Source organism: Hyperoodon ampullatus (assembly GCF_949752795.1).
Source record: "Hyperoodon ampullatus genome assembly, chromosome: 15".
Classification (NCBI taxonomy): Eukaryota; Metazoa; Chordata; class Mammalia; order Artiodactyla; family Ziphiidae; genus Hyperoodon; species Hyperoodon ampullatus.
This window is the reverse complement of record NC_136928.1, coordinates 20,737,724-20,759,589: the sequence shown is the minus strand read 5'-3', so window position 1 is coordinate 20,759,589 and position 21,866 is coordinate 20,737,724. Positions and strand designations below refer to the sequence as shown.

At 45.0% G+C, this 21,866-nt stretch overlaps 1 protein-coding gene across 1 annotated transcript in view; it reads right to left on the bottom strand.

The window, feature by feature from the left end:
• SLC9A2 (solute carrier family 9 member A2) overlaps positions 1–21,866 on the bottom strand; it is a gene marked incomplete at its 5' end in the record, with an annotated part of 87,311 nt that overhangs the window by 35,513 nt on the left and 29,932 nt on the right. The window contains 2 exons of the mRNA XM_079720503.1: positions 10,717–10,967; positions 18,194–18,657. Of these exons, the coding sequence (XP_079576629.1) occupies positions 10,717–10,967; positions 18,194–18,657 (715 nt within the window). The remainder of the gene's footprint in view (positions 1–10,716; positions 10,968–18,193; positions 18,658–21,866) is intronic.

The window sequence follows — 21,866 nt, the reverse complement described above, 5'->3', positions numbered from 1 at the left end:
GCTTTCAATTCAACTACTGTTTATAGCTCATTCCCTGCTCCTAAAGCAAGCATGGTTTTGTGGAAAGAACATATAAGAGATCACAGCTCAGGGTCAAAAGTGTGATGAAACACAAGGCATCAAGACACCCACGGCATCCACTGACTCTAGTTGGGGACTGTTAACAAAGGCATGAGAGGCAGGAAGACTGGACCAAGATCTTGATGATGGAATTAAAGTTTCCCAGCTGGGGCTTCCCCGGTGGTGCAGTGATTGAGAGTCCGCCTGCCGATGCAGGGGACGCGGGTTCGTGCCCCGGTCTGGGAGGATCCCACGTGCCGCGGAGCGGCTGGGCCCATGAGCCATGGCCACTGAGCCTGCGCGTCCGGAGCCTGTGCTCCGCAACGGGGGAGGCCACAACAGTGAGAGGTCCGCGCACCGCAAAAAAAAAAAAAAAAAAGTCTTCCAGCTGGAGAATGCCTGGTGGGCACTGGGGGTGGGCTGCAGGTGGGACCTGGGTATGAGAAACAGCCATGCGACAACCCCACACCAATGAGCATGCAGGGTGTTCTCAGGATTCGACAGCAGCACCAGGACCGTCAGCGGAAGTTGTTCTGTTCTGGAAGCTCTCGCTGCTCCTCGCACAAGTGGCAGAGCAGTATTTCTAAAAGTACGGTTTGTGGACCACGTGATCATGAGAAGTCCGTGGAAAAACGTAAATGCCAAGGCTCCCTCTCAGACCTATGGACTCAGAATCTCTGGCGGGGACCTAGGATTCTGTATCTATAACAACCCTTCCAGGTGATTCCTAAATACATCAAAATTTGTGGAAACCAAGGGAGCACAGGCAGATAGTTCAGATGGGGATGAATGAATGAGAAAAAGAGCTGACATTTGAATCCTGTTATTTAAAGATTTACTGGGGAGTCAAAAGAAGGGCTAACATGAGATTTGAGGACTAGTGTGGAGTTCATTACACTTTCCCACCTATTTTCCCTTCCCTTCCCTTCTTTCAAATTCCATTACTTGTACGTCCCCACCGTCTCTTGCCTGGACTAGTGCACAGGTGCCTTCACCCTGCTGCCAGCCGCACATCCCCACCCTCCTGCCCAGACAGATTGCTCAGCCCTGGGGCATCCAGTGAGCCTGACGCCATGCCCTCCAGCTTCCACCCCAGAGTACTATTCAAATATTATCAGTGTCATACGGGATGGTGTAGAAGGGTTTAGAAGCTCTCCAATCACATATTCACTAGAAAGCAGAAATAAAGGGTGTCACCTCCCTGCTTATTACAGTTTCCAAAGGCTTCTGATTGTCTACAGAACAAGACAGGTCAAGACTAGGCATCTGGGCCTCCCTGGTGGCGCAGTGGTTGAGAGTCCGCCTGCCGATGCAGGGGATACGGGTTCGTGCCCCGGTCTGGGAGGATCCCATATGCCGCGGAGCGGCTGGGCCCGTGAGCCATGGCTGCTGGGCCTGCGCGTCCGGAGCCTGTGCTCCGCAGCGGGAGAGGCCACAGCGGTGAGAGGCCCGCGTACCACAAAAAAAAAAAAAAAAAAAAAAAAAAAAAAAGACTAGGCATCTGCTAGGGGTTGGGGGAGGGATAGACTGGGAGTTTGGGATTAGCAGATGCAAACTATTATATATAGGATGAATAAACCACAAGGTCCTACTCTATAGTACAGGGAACTCTCTTCAATATCCTGTGATAAACCATAATGGAAAAGAATATGAAAAAGAATATATATATATATGTATAACTGAGTCATTTTGCTGTACAGCAGAAATTAACATGACATTGTAAATCAACTATACTTCAATAAAATTTAAAAAAAAAAAAAAAGACTAGGTATCTGCCTCTCTCATCACCCTCGACTCAGTTCTTGGATGTAGCCCAGCAACTCACCTGCGAGGCTTCTGCCTCTACCCAGAATGCCCTTCTCTCCATCACTAGGGCTTCAACCCGGGGGGGTCACCAGCCCCACATCCACTGTATCATTTATATGCTTTATTATCAAGGACCGAGTTTTCCTTGACTTGTAGTCAACACAGATGGGGATGGCCATCTCCCCCCAAGTAAGTTTATGTTCACTGCTTTCTTCTGCAAAGAGACTATTTCTTAAACCATAGGGCAGGTCATGTGACACAGTCTGATCCAATCACGGTTCTCCAAGTCCCTGGGCCAATCACAGTCCTTCCTTTGAAATTGCTTCTAACCGGGGCTGGCAGGGTAGATCTCTCTTTATAGGGACAAGGTTTGTAGAGATATAGAACCCAATTTGTCTGTGACCTTTGTTTTGATGAGAAGGAAGTCATCACATAGAGGAAGACAAAGTTGAGAGAGAAAGATGGCCCAGGTGACATGGGAGTCCCTGGTCCCATCAGCCCAAGGCCAGATCTACAAGAATTTATTTATATGAGCCAACACATTCCCCCTTTATGGTGTAATCTGGTTTGATCTGGGTTTCCCCTACTAACCCAGAGGCTCCCTCTATTACCTGAGCTGGACTCCTGGTTACAAAGACCCCAGGTGACTCAAGTTATACAGCTGGGGGTTAGCTGTGAGAGTGCAGTAGGAAGACAGACTCATGGCCCCCCGGGCCTGGGAACACTGAAGATGTCAGACCATGTGCGGTTGCGGGGAGGGGAAAGAGGCAGCAGAGAGGGAGGGCATACGAAGAGAGACGCTCGAGCATCAGAACGCTCACAGGTCTCCTGGCCAGGAGACCAAGCGAGGGAGGCTTGGGGTTCACACCAGGCTGGCTTCCTCCCCTGAGCAGGGAACACCCACACCAAGGGGGGGTTCCATCAAGGTCAAGGGGCAACAGGTTTTCCTTTGGGCAACTATCTGTTCTTGGAAGAGCAAAGCTTGACCCCCACCCATAGCTGAATTCCCTGGTCTAATGCCCTCATGAAAGGAACAGAAATGTGATCTTAGTCACGTGTCCAAAACTGTCATGCTCAGAAGTGCGAGCTGGGTGGTCACTGTACACTGTGTCTCACTATCAGTTTTCTGAAAATGTTTTTATTAAAACAGAAAAGGGAATTATTCTCGGAAATTATACCATATTTACATTACTGTTTATAATCCTATTTTGCACCTTGGCCTACCTATTACTAGAAAATAACTTGAGCCTTATTATTGCTTAGCCTTCAGAGTCTGAAAGATGAAAATGCCACTTTAAATTGTAAGCTCTAGACCAAGAGCAATGTAGTGATGACTTGATCATCAAATCATTTTCTACAGTATACTTGAAACACAGGCCAGTAGTAATATAATCATTTTCAGATAAAGACAAAGACCAGTCAAGAAACAGTCAGAAAAGCAAAGTGATGGCAGAACCAAACAGCAAAAACTAATGGTGAGCTCTATGGAGCAAAGCTAACAGAGATATGATACAAGCCACATATGTAATCTTCAATTTCCTAATAGTCATGGTTAAAAATGTAAAAAGATGCTGGTGAAGGCAACTTTCATAATATGTTTACTTAATGCAACAGATCTAATATGCTGTCATTTCAACATGCAAGCAATATAAAACACATTCATGAGATATTCTACAATCTCTTCCTACTAAATCTTAAAAATCTGATGTCTATTTTACACTTAGAACACACCTCAAGTTAGACTGGCCACATTTTAAGTGCTCAAAAGCCACATGTAGCACATGACCACAACAGTGGACTACACTCAGGAAAACAAAAAAAGTGGCAGTCCACCGGTTTTGTTCCTCCTTCAAAAAACCAAGCAAATACTGAAGTTTACCAGCTGAATCTATTTCATTAAAAGTTTAAACCATCAAAATAAATGAAAATAAGTTCCCAAATCATTTACACTAATCTGGGCAAATACTGTGTCATCTCACGTATCTGGAATCTAAAAAAAGCAAAGTCACAGAAACAGAGAGTCAATTGGTGGTTGCCAGGGGCTTGCAGCGGTTTTACGGGAAACAGGTAACAGTGGTCACAGGCTACAAACTTCCAATTATAAGATGAATAAGTTCTGGGATCTAAGGGGCAGTATGGTGACTGGAAAATCCTGGATGTGATGGTACATTTGATAGTACAGGCAGTTAACAATACTGTATTGTGTACTTGAAGGTTCTCACCACACACACACAAAGAAGGTCAGCTACGTGAGGTGAAGAACGTGTCAGCTAACTTTATGGCGGTGATCCTTTTGCAATATACATATATTATCTAATCATCACGTTTCTACGCCTTAAACTTACACAATGACGTGTGTCAATCACATCTCAATAAAGCTTGGGGGAAAAAAAGGGTTATAATTTCAAATTCCTTCCTGCCTTTTCTAGTTTTGCCCTGCAGGTGAGGCAAAATTATACAAAAGAAAACAAAAGATAGGTGAGTCACCATTAAAAATATAATACAGTTTTGTTTGTTTCTTTTTCACTTTTTTCCTGAATGTGTCCAGAAAATTAAGGGAGATATGATTTTTCTTTTTTCTATTGTTTAACTAGTTTCCTGCCTCAGTTTACTATCTTCCTCCCGTACCCACTGCCCCCGTGCCATTTAGTGTTTGAGGTGGCCATATAAGGGTTTTTTAAAATATTTTATTTTGGCAGTTTTGAAATACATACTGTTCTTCCACTTTTATAGGTCTGTTATTTTACAATTTGCTTCAACTTAAATAGAACTGAATTGGTCACTGTAAAAACTCATTCTTTTTGTTTTTGTTTTTGTTTTTTTGCTGCACCACGCAGCACACGGGGTGCAGGATCTTAGTTCCCCGACCAGGGATCGAACCTGGGCCCCCTGCAGTGGAAGCACAGAGTCTTAACCACCAGATCACCAGGGAAGTCCCCATATAAGATTTTAAAGAGGTCAGTTCTGACCAGTCAGAGCTATCAGTGAAGGCATACAGCAGCATCAAAAACAAAGTTTTTATTTGCCAAGACAATATAAGGTACAAAGAGACAGTGAACAGAGCACGAGACCCAGAGCCATAGATGGAAGCCTGTGTTATGGTCCCCTCTCTCCTTTCCCTCCAAACTCTACCTCCCTGCTGTTCTACGTGATGTGCAGGCATGCACAGACACCCCCCAGCACCTGGACTTAGCCCTGGTCTAAAGCATCCTCTCCACCTGTCCTGCTCCAAGAGCCCCAGCTGGCCTGCAGTGAAGCCAATAGCTACTCTGCATGCTGGCTGCAGGATTAAGCCAATTCTTATGCAACTGACTCAGTCTTTAATAGCCATTTCTTCTAAAAGAAAAAATTTTTTTTTGTTTCAGGGGAAGATGTAGGTGTTAGGTTAGGGGTGAATTTGAAGTTTAAAGCTCCAACTAGAAATAAGATGATGTGGCCTGCTCGCTCTCTGTTTTTTCAGGCTTTAAGACTAATTCGATTTACATGGTGGCCAGGCCAGAGACTAGGTGATAACTGATGACTTGTGTGCAGACTAGCATTTATCCAGGTTGTGTTATCCAGATTGTTTTGTTAAAGCTCCAGGTCACCTTCTTACACGGAGAAAAACATCCAGGAAACATGAGAAAAGGCTAGGGAAAATTAATAAAAGATACCTGTCTTACACTCAAAATAAACAAATGATCAAACATGATGCTTTGGATCATGTTTTATGAATGTCTTGAAATGTCACGTGCTCTTTTCTTTTCCCCCATATTTTGAGAAGACCAGTAGACGTGAACTAGTCATTCTGGCCTGTAGCGTTCTGGTTTCCTATGACTGTATCTTGAAGAGATGGTCTTCTAACCACTACAACTGGTGGGCAAACCAGGAGCAACCAGAAGAAGAAGCTACAAAATGGCCAGCAAAAGCACGCTTTCTTATTGTTCTCACAGCTTGCAATAGATGACAATCACCAATTCATACAAAGGAAAACAGGAAAGAAAGGGAACCTGATCTTCACAGCTTCAGCAGTGACCGCTTCCGTCCAGCGAGGTCAGCCCGGCTCCTGCTCCTTTATCCCTGAGCCTATCATTCTGGAAATTCCTGTTAAAGTCTCATTTTAAAAATGTCATTGAAAGTGCTTGTTTTTATTGTTAGAGTGGATACTGGGACATATCCTGGACGGGCCTGTTAACGGGAGACCCAGGGCCCAGGCCTCACCCTACAGCCATGGTTTTTGCCCACCAGGGGCCTCACTTTGCTCATTCATAAGATGGAACTGGTAATTACCATTTCCTACTTTCTTTGCAATAATGCTGCTAGAATAATTGAAACAGCAAACCGAAAATATTTTAAGTGCCCTCTAGAGAAGAAAGACTAAGGAATTATCAACCCATGAAAACAAAACTAAAGAATATTGGGTGCCTGCTGTCCTATCAGAAGGAGGACTTGGCCATTTTTTTTTTAATTCGTAGAGCACAGCAAAGAGATATCAGTATTTCCCAGCAGCCTGCCAGCTGCTGTGGGGACCAAGCATCTCCCTCTTCAGGACGGTGGGTTTTCGGCATCCCATGACTGGATCCCAGGGCAATGTACAAGGTGAGGACCAGAAAGGTGCCTGATGCCCACAAGGGGGAAAAGAGTTCCAGCTCAGTTCATGTCGGTGTGGATCTGAACTTAGGAATCCCTTAGGCATCTGTTAGTGTCCTTGGGTAAGGGGGATGATGGGAATCATTTTTGTTTTATCTCTGCGCAGTTTTCTGAACATAAAGTTCAAAACACGTGAGCCAAGACACAAATTTCTAAAATCAATGCTATGAGTCCCCTCTCCAACCCCAACTATAGAGCTGTGATACTCGAAGGGTCCAGTGCTACTGAGACATGAGGGGTCTTGTTTAAGAGACTAGAAACTTTCCCTTAACTTTAGCTCTAGAGCTGTGGAAACGCACTCTGACGCACACACATGCACACATACACACTTTCCCTACTACAACAACTTATCCCAGTACAGAAATGAGCAGAAAGATATTAGAAAATTAGAAAACAGGAACTTTCATCTACCCCCTAGTGTTTGAAGCTAAAACTCTCCTGAACACACAGGAACACGTGGACACAAATAATTCCTTAACGTTAAATTAAGAACTGAAGTATTAGGAGAGGCCACAAAGGGGAAAGAAAACCTAAGACTGTCCAGAAGTCAGCTCTCCAAACAGCTTCTAAGACAAAGAATGAGAAGACAGATGGAACTCCACCTCCTATTAATTTACTTGTTGTCAGTGAAGATCATATGAGATCACAAGTTCATGACAAAAAACCAACAGCAGTGACAGTAGGCTTTGTGGATGCCAAGATACACTGCTTCCAACATCTTTCCAAAGAAATCAAAATGCTGGAATCCTGCCCAGTGCTTTCCTACCTACGACTAACACAACACTGTAAAGCAACTATACTCTAATAAAATTTTTTCTTAAATTTACATAGAGTAAAATTCACTTTTCTTTGGTATAGAGTTCTGTGAAGTGAGATAAATGCACACAGTTGTAGAACCTTCACTACAATCAAGATATAGAACAGTTTTAAATTCTCATAAATTCTCTTTAAATTCCCACAAATTCTCCCATTCTGCCCCCTCCTAGTCAACCCTTCTCTTCATGTCCATCCTCTGGAAATCACTTACCTGTTTTGTCTCTATAGTTCTGCCATTCGCAAAACATCTTATAACTGGAATCACACTGAATTTATCCTTTGGAATCTGAGTTCTCTCACTTAGCAATATATATCTGAGATTTATCCATGTTGTTGCATATGTTAATAGTTCATTACTTTTTATGGCTGAGTGGGATTCCATTGTACACATGTACCATAATTAATTTATTCATTCACCAGATGAAAGACATCTGAGTTGTTTCTAGGTTTTGGTGATTATGAATAAAGCTGCTGTAAACATTCACACACACACAAAAAAAAGGCACTGTATTTTGAACCCAGACCCATCTTCTGCTCTACAGAAAGATGTTTCTTCTTCATCAGACTTTTGTATCAACTACCTGCTCATTACATGATCTCATTCTAAGACAGGCTGCCCAAGAGTCCACCCAAGACAAAGTTGAAGCACAGGGGCATCGGAAAGGCATTAAGAAGAGGAAGGAAGAAGGCGAGAGGGATGGAGAAGCGGGAGAGAGGGGAGGACAAACCCTGGGAGGACCAGGTTTCACGCTCCACACTCTTACAAATTCAGAGAGAGGTGCGTCAACCCTTCTCTCAGCTCCCCAGCTGTCTGACCCCTCTGCAGATTTCCCTTTCCGGGTGGCTCCCATTTCTCTTAAACAAAAAGGGACTCTACTGAGCATGCTCAGAAGTCACGTGCCTTCACTCCCATTAACCTTAACACCTGCTTTTAAACGGTAAAAGAAGGTGCCATCAGCATGAAGTACGATAGGAATTTCTATACTTGGTACAAGTTAAATGCGGAAACAATTACGAGTTCTATAAAAGAGGTGGCCGTGGATGTTCAATGTTAATTACATCATGACACCGATGCCCTGGACCAACATCCTCCAGTAAGGACAGTGATTACAGCGTGGGAGTGCACACAGTGCACTCTCCAAAGGGTGGACATGCACGTCTGTGATGTACCCCATACGGAGACAACACACACGGTCAGGTCTTGAAGACCACACTAATCACCCCACCTTAGGAAACAGGGTGTGACTTCTGAGAACAAACACACTTCGACGTAAATCCGTCCCTTCGTTCGCTCTCACAGCATTAACAGGGGTACGTGGTAAAATGCAAAAGTGTTTAAATCTCCTGGAATATTTCATGTAATTGTTAACATAATTTTAGTGCACTCACGGTGTGCTATGACACTATTCACGTCAATGCAATAAGGGACTTTTCTGTGCACTACGTTGTACAGTAAATGTTTACTTTGAAGTTGTGGACAAAAGTGAGGTTTTTCTATCTGCCAACAAACCACAGTAGAGAACTACCCATGCAGTGTCCCAGGAATACGTGGCCCTATTTGTCCCTGACGTCCTAATTCCCAGAGCAAGGAAAGCCCTGATCCCATCTTTGCAGGAGGTCGGGGACATGAGGCATCACAAGCTTTGTGGACTCTGGGCCCCCCCAGACATTTCTAAGCAGAGACGCCCCAGCACTCCAACCCCATCCAACACTTCACCTGTCCTCCCCACGCTCGGGAGAAGTATATTTAGACAACTGTGAGGGTTCTAGAACTTTTACATATGCACTTGGTTGAAATATATTCAAGGTTCTTACACCAACCATTGTTACAATACTGCTGGGAAACTAGACACAAAGTCCCTGCCCTGTAATCTTTGCAGAGACCTTGTCACCAGCTGATCGGACACTTTCAATGACACCAGTCAAAGAACAGAGAGGAAACTGGAGGTCATACAAAAATGATATGAATAGCCACCAGGAAGGCACTGCACATTTCATCACTGGGTCAGACTGGATTAATACAGTGCTTTATTTAGGTTCCCTGGGATACAGAAAACCACACAACCTTCCAACGCATGGCTTTCACTACAGTGGGTTCCACTCTCCTCGTAGAGGGAGACAAACCTCATCTGCTTCTGCTATGAAAGTGGCGATGCGGGACAAAAGCAAAACAATCCTTAGTCAAAGCATCACCTAAATCAGGGTGCAAGAGAAAACTTCAGGAAGAACTAGACCTACATTTACAACACAAAACTCTAAGTAGCGTAGCAGGCCCCAGCAGGAGAGCCTAACATGTATTAAGCTGTAAATAAATATTTGTCAAAATTACAACTTTTTTTTTTTTGCCCACAAGGCTTGAGGGATCTTAGTTCCCTGACCAGGGATCGAACCCAGGCCCCCAGCAGTGGAAGTGCAGAGTCCTAGCCACTGGACTGCCATGGAATTCCCCAAAATGAAAACTTTGAAAGGCATTCCATTAGTAAGCATTTCTCACTGGCCCTATACAAGGTGTGACCCTAATATGACAGGCTTATTCTTGGAAGCTGTAGAAATATCCACACCCAACAAGTACCCGCCTTCAAAGTGACCCTCCAACGGCTAAAACTGGATCCAAATGCTACCGTTCTCCGGCCACTTGTAGAACTTTTTGAGAACATCCTTCCAATCAGTGAGTGAATGATACACAACTGCGTCTTTAATAAATAATTTCTTGCTTTATCCACTTCTTGCTTTATAACCATACCTCTTTCTTTAGAAGCTGAACTCAAAGTACACGATGGCATGCCTCATTCACTGAATTTTGCTTTGAATGATGTAAAGCTATGATCTCAAATCAAATCTATCATACAGAGTGAAGGTTCTCTACTACTAATATTGTTCAAAGGAATTGACATAAGCAATTCCAGACGCAGTTTGGGGGATACAGCCTGGGTGGAGTTAGTGGACCTGACCAACACTGAATGGGCATCAAACTCTGAAAATTCTTGGTGCCTGACCATCCACCCCAACACTTTATTGTCTTATTTCATGAGATCCAAGAGGTCAGTTTTAAGGCTTCCATTTTAGCACCAGATCACTTGCCTACTCTTTTTTTTCTTTTTCTTGGCCGCATGCAGGATCTTAGTTCCAGAACCAGGGATCGAACCTGGGCCCCCTTCAGTGGAAGCACGCAGAGTCTCAACCACTGGACCGCCAGGGAAGTTCCGCTTTAGGATATATTTGGCTGATCCATACTTTCATTTCTTTGAAACAAAGAGTAACGAAAATCTACTTTTAATTTTTCTTAAAAGAATTCAAGAACATCTACTCTTTTACATAACATATTCAACTTTCACATCGCAGCTTAGAATACCTGAATTCCACGAAATGCCACCAAGTGCTTTTAACAAGGAGTTCAATACTTACGCCATGATGCCCGACAGGTGGAACATCTCGGCTGTGATGTAGGACAAATAGCTGTACAGGAAGACGAACAGCGGTTCGATCACGCGGATGTTGTGTGTGAAGCGAGTGGTAAACGCTGCGATGAAGCCCAGGAAGATGCCAATCAGCACCCCGCCAATCCCCACGACGAAGAAGTTGGCAATTCCAGCAAACACGTCGATGGTCTCGATGGTCTTCATCTGACAGAAAGACTTGAACAGGTTGTACAAGACCTGTGGGAGAGGCAGAGGGCACGTCAGGACCCCCCAACTGCCCTGACATCCTCACGGCCCCAGAAGTCTTCCTGCCTCCTAACAAGGGCGTGTCTTCTGTGCCCCAAAGTGGATGATCAGTGGGAGTGACTGGGCATCTCTCTTTTTTTTTTTTTTTTTTTTTTTTTGGCAGTACGTGGGTCTCTCACTGCTGAGGCCCCTCCCGTTGCGGAGCACAGGCTCCGGACGCGCAGGCTCAGTGGCCATGGCTCATGGGCCCAGCCACTCCGCAGCATGTGGGATCCTCCTGGACCAGGGCACGAACCCGCGTCCCCTGCATCGGCAGGCAGACTCTCAACCACTGCGCCACCAGGGAAGCCTGTCTTTATCTCTTATTTTAACAGTGTGTTTAATAGTTGCAAACAAAAAGCATTGATGAAAGCGTGTCATCAAGAAAACTATTTCTAGACGTGAGAGAGAGGAGACTTCAAAGTTATTTATGTGACCTACTGCTAAAACATCACTTTTTGGATCCTAAAGGATTATTTTAAACAGCTTGGTTGCCGTTCAACATACCCTGCTTGCGTTGCCAATGCTTGGGAAGGAGTATGTCCCAGAGAAAGCTTGTCAGTGCTGGCTGTGAATTTAGGGACACTTCAAGGCCCCTGTTGTGGGGTTGCACCATGGAAGGGACCCACCCATCCATACAGGTCCCCTCCCTGAAGACATCCTCCTCCCAGGTCACTGAGGTTCTTGTCCCGCCCACACATGCATCTCTGGTTAAACACAAGACCTGATGGAGCTTTCTTCAAGCCAAGAGGCAGCAACGTGTGTGTGTGTGTGTGTGTGTGTGTGTGTATCTACTATAACTTCATGCACATTTGTCCTTCTAAAGTGATGAGACTACACTGTTGCTTGGTTTCTGAAAAATTTACAGTCTTTTACATAGTTTAATTAAGTCTTCAAAAATGTCAGGCATTCACACCTGCCGGGCAGGATGCTTTCAAACATGTTTCCAAGGACCACTGAGCAAATGGCATGGGAAGTGATGCCTTTCTCTGGAGTAATTTTTTCATGAAGCCAGCAAGTGAAATACGGTCAGGCACATGCCCTGCTTCTTGTGATATTTGCAGAGGGAATCTCCAGGAAAGCCGGCTAATGGGACACTGGGATGAACACCTTTGGAGCACAGGCCGTGCTACACCCTCCTTGGGATTCTGAGAAACTCAAAATTAAACCCATCCGTCCACGGGCACACAAAACGTCAGAGGCGATACCAGGATCCAGGTCTCCTAGCTCTGGGTCAGTTCTTCAATTTTAACCATGAGAATGAGTCAGACACTCTGCTAACCAGAGTGTGTCCTGGCAAAAAGCCATTTCACCCTTTTCTACTTCAGTAACGGTCCTTTATAGCCTACACATTACAGGTTTCGGGGAACTTTTCCCTTTTCTACCGGATCATAAACTCCTTGTAATTCAGGATCTTGCCTTATTATGATTTACTTCTTCCATGTTGCCTAGTAGATGATAATAAATGTCTGTTGGTTTTGACAAAAAAAAAAAACAAAACAGTGAATTATTACTTAGAAAGCAGTGGGCTTTTTCCCTTCTCTTGATTGTTGGTGTCACAGTTGAAAGCATTTGGTATTGGACCACCAAGAAATGACTTGAGCTTAAGAGAAGAAAAAAAGCAACTCACAAGCCCGAGGACTTAAATATCCTGAGGGGTCATCATTTGCCAGAAAAGAACTGGCTTCAAGCCGTGCTGCTTCCTCGCACCCAGAGACTGCTGCATACGTCAGACTTCATCCACATCAACACGCCATGATCACTTCCTGAGAGCGGATCAGAGATGTTCTATATTTACCCCTTAGCCTCTAAAGAGCCCAGGCCAAAAGGTGACGGTCACCTGCTGCCCAGGGAGAGGGACAGATTTTCCAGCCTCCAGCCCTGCACAGATAGCCTCCCCGGGCCACTCGGGCTCTGGGTTCCGACCCCCGCTTTCCACTTGCCTGCCTCCCGCCCGCACCAGTTGAGTGGCCCCTGCGGCTACTACAAGACTCACTTCCTTTATACCATTCCTCACTCTCAAGTTGAAAATCGTTGGCTGCCTGACTCAGGGAAGAAGGCTCAATACACCTGATGCATGTTTTTAATGCTTTGTGACACCCTGCGGTCTAGGACAGGGTCTCACCGCGGCTCTACAAAGCACACCGTATGTATTTTCAGCCCTGGCCCTGGCTTCTCTTGATAGAAACCCAGCCCTTAAACCGAGGGAAACTCTATCTGTCTTCCATGGCGCCACTCAAGTCGCTGTTCCTCTCCGGCCTTCCTGGATTCCTTCGGCGCCTGCGAGTCGGCCTTCCCTCCGCCCCTCCTGCAACACAGATGATGCCCCAAACCATCCAGCATTTGGGGACGCGCCATCCTGTGTTGCTGGTGCTGCCTCTTGAATGCCAAGCTCATTTCCTCCGAGGAATTAGAAATTCCCTGTGCACAGAACCCACGTCTTCTCCTCCTTCTGTCTCAGCTCCCCTCCCCCTCCCTACCCCATCTAGACACTGATGAGTCCTTCAAAGGAAGCTCAGGTACTCATTCCAAAGGAACAACGGGAATACACCGTAATCTTTCCCAAGCCGTTTTCCGGGCAGCCCCAGCCATGGCGTCTCTCAAACGTACATTCTGTGTTTAATATCCCTTTGGGTTTTGCAAAGAGTAAAGCTGAGTCACAGGCTCTTCACTTTCAGTGCACTGTCAGAAGCTCCAGTTTCATCATTCCACTTCCTCGGATGCTGGGGCCACCTTACGAGAAACTAGCTTAGGTAGAGACGTTACCTTGACAACCAGAAAGCTTTCCATAACCTCCCACCCGTTGTACACTGAACCTGATACCTAGGGATGGGCACAAGATAAAATTCTTTTAGTTACAACCAGCCATAACCCCACAGTTATTTAGTTCATGCCAGTTACGTCCTTTAATTTTACCACAAGGGAATCTATATAGAAAGGTGCTTTTGAAGTTATAATTTATATGTAGTATATGTATATGTATTATGTATGTGGCTACAATTATGTCTCTAGTTGGTCTGTGCAAAGTTGACCTCAACTTGACAACTGTATCTTTAGAAAACCGAAAAGCCAGGGGTGCCTGTTTGCTGGATTCTATCAATATAACAGGCTAATATGACAGCTGAGTACTTTCAAATGTTTCTATTCATTATTTTTTTAAATACTTGTGTATATTAAAATTAGATATGATCTGTTTTGAGCTTTGATTTAAAATGTGCAACAAGGCAGTGAAATCATGTACTGCAAGGATGCAAACAATACAGAGTTTTTGTTCAGCATAGCTCTGTTCCAGAAAAAGTTTTCAGGACACTTTTCCTGATATGAAACACAAAGGATAATCATTTTTGCATAAGTAATTTTTAATCTGTTCTGCTATTTGCAAAAGCAAAATTAAGTACCAAGTGGTCACTCTCTACTCTCCAGCTTCCTGAGTTAAATTCCACTGCCTGGCACATAATGTCTGGGCCATTAGTGTGTACCCCTAGCTTCTGACTTAAGAGCCAGCTCTCCTTAACCAACTCTAGTTAGGGTAGACTGAGGAAGCTCTGTAAGTGTTCTTGGAAAATGTGTCAGAATATTCAGTGGTTGCCTTCACACCTTCTAGAAATTACCATGTAAGCCTAACTCATTCGATCATGGACTACAATGGAAACAGCAGTACTTCTCAGGTAGCTGAGAACCTGAACAATCTTTACCCAATACGGGAAAGTTGGAAAGGTTTTCTTAAAATATTTCCTATAAGGGAAAGCACAAAAATCCTATTTAAAAATCTCAGCTTTTTCTTTTTTGACGGTCATTTCTCCAGTTAATGCCAATCTATGATAGCCCCAGACCATAGAACAAAGAGTTTGACTTCAATTTATATTATATATTATCAATTTCCCTTTGCTTTGAGACATTTTTATGGTAGATTTTCTCCCTTTCAAATCTTCTAAGCTCACTGTTGAACTTACCAGTTAATTGCCTGACCTACAATTGTGCTCATCCTCTAGCCTATGGTTTTTTTTGTTTATTTTATTTTATTTTATTTATTTATTTTTTGCAGTACACGGGCCTCTCACTACTGTGGCCTCTCCCGTTGCGGAGCACAGGCTCCGGACGCACAGGCTCCGTGGCCATGGCTCATGGGCCCAGCTGCTCCGCGGCATGTGGGATCCTCCCGGACCGGGGCATGAACCCGTGTCCCCCGCATCAGCAGGTGGACTCTCTACCACTGCGCCACCAGGGAAGCCCCGGCCTATGTTTTTAACCTGACTTCTCTCTGTTTAATCTCTACCCTTCTAGTTGCAGCATTTAGTGACTCAGCCTTCTCCATGTATGCAGCAGGGTCTATGTTTTTCATACCTTTCCCTAACCCATGAGTTCCTTAAACCTCTCCTAGAGATAAGAGTAGATGAATGAATCAAAGAATCTTCTATAAAACATCTCTACCTCTATTCTTTGAGAAAACCTGACTAGGAGACAAAATTATAATATTTTATACCATTTTCTAATTGTTCCTAACACCTGGTCAATTCAGCCCACTATTCAGCCAGTCTGGTGAAGGAAATACCTGGTGGGTTATTCTTCAGTGTTAGGTGGGCAAACCCCCCCCAAGCATGCGCTGATATCTGTGGGAGGTGGCTTTAAGGGTCCACATGGCTTTTGGCCCAGGGTAAATAACCTACCAACGAAGCCTCTTTCATTTGAAACCACTAGAGTCCTTCTGACTTACAGGCTTTGGCCTGGAAACAAGGGCTCCACATCTAAAGAACAGCCATGCCCTTTCTCTGTCCTTGGCCCGCTTCCTGCCGTGGAATGGCTGGCCCTCAACCTGGCTCACTGCCGTCTCTGGGTCAGCCCTCCGTTTCAACCGTAAAACCACATCTGATGGCTTCAAGCCTCTGGACAGGAAGCACAGGATGTGCCTCTGGAAGGCACGCTTTAAAGGGTAGTTTAGCCAGATCGTTTGCTGAGATCTGATTCTTGACACACTCAAAGAATGGACCACCGAGGCGAATGAATGAGAAATCTCAGAAGAGAAGGGAAAGCAGTGCAAAGATACAGCAGGTCCTTCTGAAACCGACCTGATGTTGCTACCTTGCCCTAAGAGGAATGCAGCAGGGTGCTATTATTTCTTTGTAAAGTTTCCTATACCCTAAATAGACCCAAGATTCCCACACTGAAATTCCCACAGTCTCCCTAGAACCAAGGTAAAAATGTATATATCTAACATTAGTCACAATGGAAAACTTCATGCCTCTGGAAATGAGAATGAGTTATAAAACATCTTCATTGTTATGGCAGTTTCCCAGTTAAAATTTAATACTGGTGAGTTAATGACTAAGCACCGTTAATGAATAATGGAATAAATGAAGTGGATTTTGTTACTTGAGTGAGGTAACTGCACTGTCTCAAAACAGCTCTTAGCTATACTAAAAAATGGTGTTTCCTTATCAGTAAATTATTTTTATGTAATAATATCCACATGGAGTTAACGAACATCCTTAAAGGTGATATTTTATTCAGGTCAGGGGTCTGAATACAGGCTAACAGAGAATAATGTTGGTTTCTATGTTAACTTGTTTTTTGTGTGTCACATTATTGTAAAGTTTAACTGAATTATTAAAAGGATATTCTAAGCTTGTTTCTGAAGCTGATCACAGTAATCTACCTTTGGATGAGGATCAGATGCCCCATGACCTGCACACAGGACATTACACATACCGGAAAAGACATCATTTAAAGAACCCTCTCGGGGACTTGCCCTGGTGGTCCAGTGGTTAAGAATCCACCTTCCAATGCAGGGGACACACGTTCGATCCCTGGTGGGGGAACTAAGATCCCACATGCTGTGGGGCAACTAAGCCCGCGCGCCACAACTACTGAGCCCGCGCGCTCTGGAGCCTGCGAGCCACAACAGAGAGAAGCCCGTGCACTGCAACGAAGATCCCGCGTGCCGCAACTAAGACCCGATGCAGCCACATAAATAAATAAATAAAAATTTCAAAAATAAAAATTAAAAAAAGTGACAAATTACAAAAAGAATCCTGTCTCCAACTTCGATGGAAGGACTCTCATCAGGCACTCTTTAAGTAACACATACACACTAAAACTGAAGCGAATTGACTCTTTTTTTTCTTGAAATCTATGTTAACTTTTAAATGAATCAGGAATACCATTTTAATAATAGGAACTAACAGAGGGAATAATATAAATTACTTAAGTTACTTAAATACACTTTACTTAACATTTCCTTCAATTTTCTTATTTGCAAAATGGGAAGAATACCTATTTCATAGGCTGTTATAAAACTCCGAGCACAAGGTATGCATTTGCTACCATTCCTGTCACCATCACTACTACAGAATCCTGGCTAACATAAAACAGCATCACCAGTACCCGCCAACTGGTTAACCAGCCCAAGGTCACCTGAGTGTCCTTGACTGGTGGAGAAGGTCTGGACAGCCATGTGGGTGAGGAGAGAGGCTTCTCCCCTGAGCTCAGGAAGCAGGTCAATCCTCCAATGTTAAGCTCATGACAGCCTCTGACTCTAATTATGTGGCAATTAGTGAGAATTAAAAATAATTTGCATTTTCTGAATAAATACCCATTTATGGGAAAATGGTGAGGACCCAAAGTCTGCTGGCTGAGTAAGAAGAGGAAGTGAGCTGTGTGACGAAAAATTTGCCTCCAATCTGGAAATGAAAAATACACCCGCCCCAGAGGGAGAACAGCACTCAGTGGGTGAGATCAAACCTGTACTATACACGCCACATACTGAGAGCAGCACTTCTCACAAAGAACGCTGGGACCTTGAGTCCTTTGAATTCTGATCAAAACCGATCACTGTTGAAGCTGTCACAGTGAGAAACCTCCAGGGATACACAGGTCACAGTCACTGTGATGCTTCTCTGGCAGCAGCGAAGCCGTACAGGCAGGGCCCAGCCACAGAGCTGGCAGGATCCAGGCAAAATGAAGTGAGGGGCCCTTTGTAGAATCACAGATAAATAACAAACAATAAATTTACTGAGAATTTTAAGACAGAGAGAACAGAGCCTTGAACCAAGTGAGGGGCCCTTCCCAGCACAGGGCTGGGGACCGCTCAGCTGCCTGCTCTGCAGACAGGGTCTCCCCTCGGCGGCTGGTGGGTGGCGGCCCCGGCCTGGTGGAGTGATGTCGTGTGAACCGTCACTCACCACTGTCACGGCATCATTCAGCAGGGACTCCCCAAAGACCAGGATGTAGAGCTGCTCGTTGACGTGGATATTCTCGAAGACAGCGAGCACGGCCACAGGGTCCACAGCCGAGATTAAGCTGCCAAAGAGCAGATTCTGGAGCAGAGTGATGTCGCTCAGGCCAAAGGCTTCGATCTGGCAGATCCCAAACAGAGACACCCCGATGCCAATGGAATTCCAAAGCGTCCCGACCACGGCGTACCAGAAGATGGTGCCTATGTTCTCGAAGAACGGGCGGGTGGGCATGAAATAGCCCGCATCCAGCACGATGGGGGGGAGGAGGTACAGGAAAAACACGTCTGTCTTCATGGCCGGGGGGGATTTCTCATCCACTCCAAAAATAATCCCACCCAGCAGAAGTCCGACCATGATGAGGAGGCAGCTCTCAGGTACTATGGTAGGTAATTTGTGATACAGATGGAAGCCTGTTAAAGAAAAAATAAATAAAGACGAAATCTGGGTTATGAAAAAATAAAGACGAAATTTGGGTTATGAAAAAATAAATAAAGACGAAATTTGGGTTATGAAAAAATAAAGATGAAATTTGGGTTATGAAAAAATAAATAAAGATGAAATTTCGGTTATGAAAAAATAAAGATGAAATTTGGGTTATGAAAAAATAAATAAAGACGAAATTTGGGTTATGTGAGAATTATGGAAAAGGCAAACTGGTTCTCTCTGACAGAACCAATAGGTCCTATTTCAAAATCTCCCAGGTCAACGTAATTGGCTATACACTGGCTTTAGATATTGCTATGCAAAACTCAGATGATCCCTTTAAAACTATTCACAAAGCACATTCAGGTACACATTTCAATTGAAATCAGAAGTAGCATACTATAGGAACATGGGCTTCCCTGGTGGCGCGGTGGTTGAGAGTCCGCCTGCCGATGCAGGGGACACGGGTTCGTGCCCCGGTCTGGGAGGATCCCACATGCCGCGGAGCGGCTTGGCCCATGAGCCATGGCCATTGAGCCTGCGTGTCCGGAGCCTGTGCTCCGCAACGGGAGAGGCCACAACAGTGAGAGGCCCACATACCGCAAAAAAAAAAAAAAAAAAAAAAAAAAAAAAAAAAGAAGTAGCATACTATAGGAACACGATACCTAAACAGCACAGCTTTCATCTAAATGTCTATTTTCTTAAATAAGACAATGCAATTTTACATTTGAAGCAATATTGTGATTCCCAACACATTTTCAGATGTCACAAACCATTTCATCCTCATAAAAACCCTACGGAGGAAGGCAAGGAGGCATTTTCACCCCTTTTTTTATTTAAGTGGAAACTGAGGCTCAAAAAGATACGGGGTCTTGCCAAGGTGGCCAGATCACAGGCCAGGTTTCGGATCACCGCTGTCCTCTCTGGTATTGAGAAGAGTTTGTAACTTCCTGAATATCAATATTTCTAATTTCAGATTCCTTCATTTGGAATCCTGAATACGTTTAATTTTCAGATGTCTGCTCCTTCAGAGACAACCAAATCAACATCAAAGGTCCATCAGATAACTACTGAAAAGTGAGGCATATAAACACGCCATGATCTCCAATGTCATGGAGTTTCTAATCAAGGCAGGAACAGATGTGTTTATGACTTACTCTAGTATAAGGCATCATATGGTAAAGCCCCAGTCAAGCACTAAGGGAACAGAGAAGAGGAAATCTGCTGAGGATGGCACAGATGAGGTAGCATCTTGCATTAATCACATAGAGAAGGCAGGAAGAGTCTCCTAAGAAGTGAAGGAATGGAAGAAAACACCTTTTCCTAATTCATGGTGGAGCCTAGTGTGGCTTTAATGCAGACACCATGTTAGGGGGCGGCCCGTAGCAGGGAAATGGGAGGGAAATGCAGGTGGTACCAGGATGTGGGCAACACAGGAAGCAACTTCACACACGGAGGTCACTTGGCAGGGCTTATGTGAGGCCAGCCCTTATTGGCAAGGCAATAGCGGGCCATCCTGAAGGCATTTCATACCTTTTAGAATTAAAGCAGCATATGGAAATTATCTGAATTATAGGAAGACTATATTAAAATGACAGAGTAAGTCCTTAGAAACTTACAATCACCGCAGGTTTAACAAGTAAACCCTTAGAAGCCTACAAAACATACTGAAGTCATAGGATGAAATATGTGTGGCCCCCCCAAAATGTAACCATAATTTGAAGAAATTTTATATTTCTTTAAGAATTAATTTCTAAATAATAAAGTGAACATCTTCATATTGGGTATTCAACTCATCCCTCCAGCTTGGATTATTTTCTTACTCACGTTACAGCAGACTCCAATCATCATTGGGGAATAAATGCATTCAGCTGATGCAGCCACGCCGACCCCTAACCCTCTGGCCTGTTGACCTCTCTGTGTTAAACAGAGAAGTTAAAAAAAAATACGTCCACAGGGCTTCCCTGGCGGCGCAGTGGTTGAGAGTCCGCCTGCCGATGCAGGGGACGCAGGTTCGTGCTCTGGTCCGGGAAGATCCCCTATGCCGCGGAGCGGCTGGGCCCGTGAGCCATGGCCGCAGAGCCTGCGCGTCCGGAGCCTGTGCTCCGCAACGGGAGAGGCCACAGCAGTGAGAGGCCCGTGTACAGCAAAAAAAAAAAAAAAAAAAAAAATACATCCACTGAAAACCACATCTTTGCAACCCCTCTGCACACTGATTCCTTCTTTTATACCAACTTACCCTGTAAGATAAGGATGTCCTGGTACAGCCTCCCTGGCCCCCTGGGGTCCAGTGCAATCTGCTCCTTGGTGGAATGCAGAGCACAAAGGCCCAATCTGAGGGCGCCCTGTGTGCCCTGGGCCGTAACAGCTGCCCCCTGGCTTGGAATCCAGCTCCCCGACTCCCCGCGTGTGGCCTCGGAGGGGTTCCCACCAGGCCCAGGCCAGGTGTGCTCACCTGTGAAATGGGGATACACACACCTTTCCCATAAAGAGCTGTAACCGTAACTAACCACTGGCCTGCAATGTCACGTATGCCCCGACATTTTGTTTTCTGTCTCTCTTCTACTTGAAAAAGCAAGAGAAAACCGTTCTCAAGAAATGCCCAGAAGCAAGGAACAGGATCTCTGCAGACCGACTGGAAACCGGACAAAGCCTGCTTTGGCGGGCTCCTGCTTCCTCTTCTGCCTTTTTCTTTCCTGTTCTGCCACCCAGCCTTGGTAGCCTGTGCTCTCACACGGGGGCGGGGGGGCGTTCTTCACAGTGTTGAAAGGAAATCCTTACTCCTAAGAACGGAGCGTGGGAGACCAGGTAGGTGGGAGAAAGGAAGAAACGCTGCCTGCTTAAACGCATCACCGGGAGGGACCAATGGCCGCCGTGCTTGCCACGTGACTGATCCTGACCAGGATCCCAGGTGCGCGGGAAACCAGGATGCAGTCAGACAGAAGGGCCACCAGGCTGGAGGGCTAAAGGAGGCCTGGAGCAAGGGAAGGGAGCAGGGGAAAATCCCGTGGTCGCCCAAATCAGAAAAGAACAGCAACAGGCCAAGCGCGCTTGTTTAAGAAAACAGGTGTTTATATTTAGAAAAGGCTGTTCGCCTTTCTCTTCTGAACGCTTAGGCCATTCAGCACTGGTCTGAGTGACCCTTGCTTGAAATAGGACGGCAGTTACTGAATCTGCCCAGTTGTTCCACAGGCAA